The sequence below is a fragment of the Impatiens glandulifera genome, chromosome 4 (assembly GCF_907164915.1).
Source record: "Impatiens glandulifera chromosome 4, dImpGla2.1, whole genome shotgun sequence".
NCBI classification, from domain to species: Eukaryota; Viridiplantae; Streptophyta; class Magnoliopsida; order Ericales; family Balsaminaceae; genus Impatiens; species Impatiens glandulifera.
Window position 1 is genome coordinate 47,617,619 of NC_061865.1, and position 1,581 is coordinate 47,619,199.

A 1,581-nucleotide genomic window follows, 5' to 3' on the forward strand; every position below is an offset into this window, starting at 1 on the left:
CTAAAAAAACTCAAAACAAAAGAGAATTGGGAAAGTAAATATACTATTGAATTTAAGATTCATACATGATTCCAATATTATACTCAATCAATATTTAGTTTATCATTTTAAACAAAAAAGAATTATTAAAATATATTTGAATTGGTTATGTATAATAATTATATTCAATCTTGTTTTAAACCCCAAAAAAAAATCATGAATCCAATAATCAAAAACTTATTATGATATTATTGAAGTTTAGATTCATAACATGAATCCAATATACTCAAAATTAACATTGACTTTGATCATGCTAATCAAAATAGTCTTTTAACATAGTCTTACCAAAATAGATTTGAATCAAACATAAAAAGTAAAGATCATAACATTAATTTATTTCTCCTCCTCCTGTTTGACAAGTTTGTCAATGTAGATGCTGGTGAGCATTTCTTTTCCTTTTCCTTTAATAGAAGCTTCGAATATCTTGAAGGCCTGTTAAAAAATCAATATATAATCAAATTAGAAGCTTCCTACATAATTACACATTAAAACTTATTAATTTATTACCTCATTCTTGCCCAAAACAACCACTATTTCTTGAATATCACCTACATCCTTAACATTGAACTTGTTCAACAAAGAAAAACTTGAAACGGTAGACATGGGTTTGATCTCCAAATCATCCATCACAAAGTATGTTACCAAATCCTTCACCAAACCCGGTCCACTTTCCACAGATTTTGCCAAACGAACTTTTTTAACTTCAGGGTTATTCAATTTGCATTTGCAATTGTGACATGTGCTATCCGAATAGTAATCATCAACATAATAATTCCGAAGACAGTCGGGGCATCCGTATAATATGACCCGGACCTCGTGATCAGCATGTCTAGTGCCCGGTAACAATAAGCGTTCCTACAAATCCCAATTAAATTGCAGAAAAAACAATATATCATCCCAAAGAAAATGTAGACAAACAACAAATTAATTAACTACTTTTGTGATACAAACCTGTACTGAAAAGGAGGTCTTGGGATACAAGATATCTTCTTTTATCTTATGATCCTCTTGAATGTAGTCGCTGTTGAGATTTTCAAAACTCTTGTAAAGGTTAAATAAACAGCCTCCCATGTCCTTCTTGTTGTTGGAGAAAATCCTTGTGATTGTGGCCACGGGTACAGTAAGAATGTAGAAAAGGAAATCCACAACATCCTTTCTTGCTTCTGCATACAAAACTTTCTTGCTTTCTTTATGAAAAACAAGCTTCATACTCATATTGGAACTCATTTCTTAGCCTGTAATTGCTTGTTTTAGATCTTCTCATTATATACACATCCTTGATTAATGAAGAGTCACTAATTAATTACTAACTTGGACGTTCTTGTAGCTCCTACACATCATTAAAATTTGTGTTAATTAGTTTGCCTTAATTATTATTAACGTACAGGCTATCAAAGGGTCACTATAGATACTTAATTTTGATAAGTTGTGATGGTTTTCTCTTTCAATATATTACTTTTATAAGATATTATTTAGTTATAATAGTATATATCAAATTAGATATATATAAATGAACTTTTTTAAAATGAACAAATATATTCA

The 1,581-nt window shown here is 29.6% G+C and overlaps 1 protein-coding gene across 1 annotated transcript; it reads right to left on the bottom strand.

The window, feature by feature from the left end:
• Positions 1 to 372: 372 nt before the first annotated feature.
• Positions 373 to 1,266, bottom strand: LOC124935269. The gene is made up of 3 exons (XM_047475713.1): positions 991 to 1,266; positions 547 to 894; positions 373 to 471 (listed from the first exon to the last, which is right to left on the bottom strand). Exons 1-3 carry the CDS (start codon positions 1,264 to 1,266, stop codon positions 373 to 375), a joined length of 723 nt encoding a protein of 240 aa, XP_047331669.1.
• Positions 1,267 to 1,581: the final 315 nt, after the last annotated feature.

Coding starts and splice junctions, on each gene's coding strand:
- LOC124935269 (XM_047475713.1), bottom strand. CDS start 1,266: ATGAGTTCCAATATGAGTATGAAGCTTGTTTTTCATAAAGAAAGCAAG. Junction 895..990: donor AGACCTCCTTTTCAGTACAG/GTTTGTATCACA, acceptor TGGGATTTGTAG/GAACGCTTATTGTTACCGGG. Junction 472..546: donor TTGTTTTGGGCAAGAATGAG/GTAATAAATTAA, acceptor ATTTTTTAACAG/GCCTTCAAGATATTCGAAGC.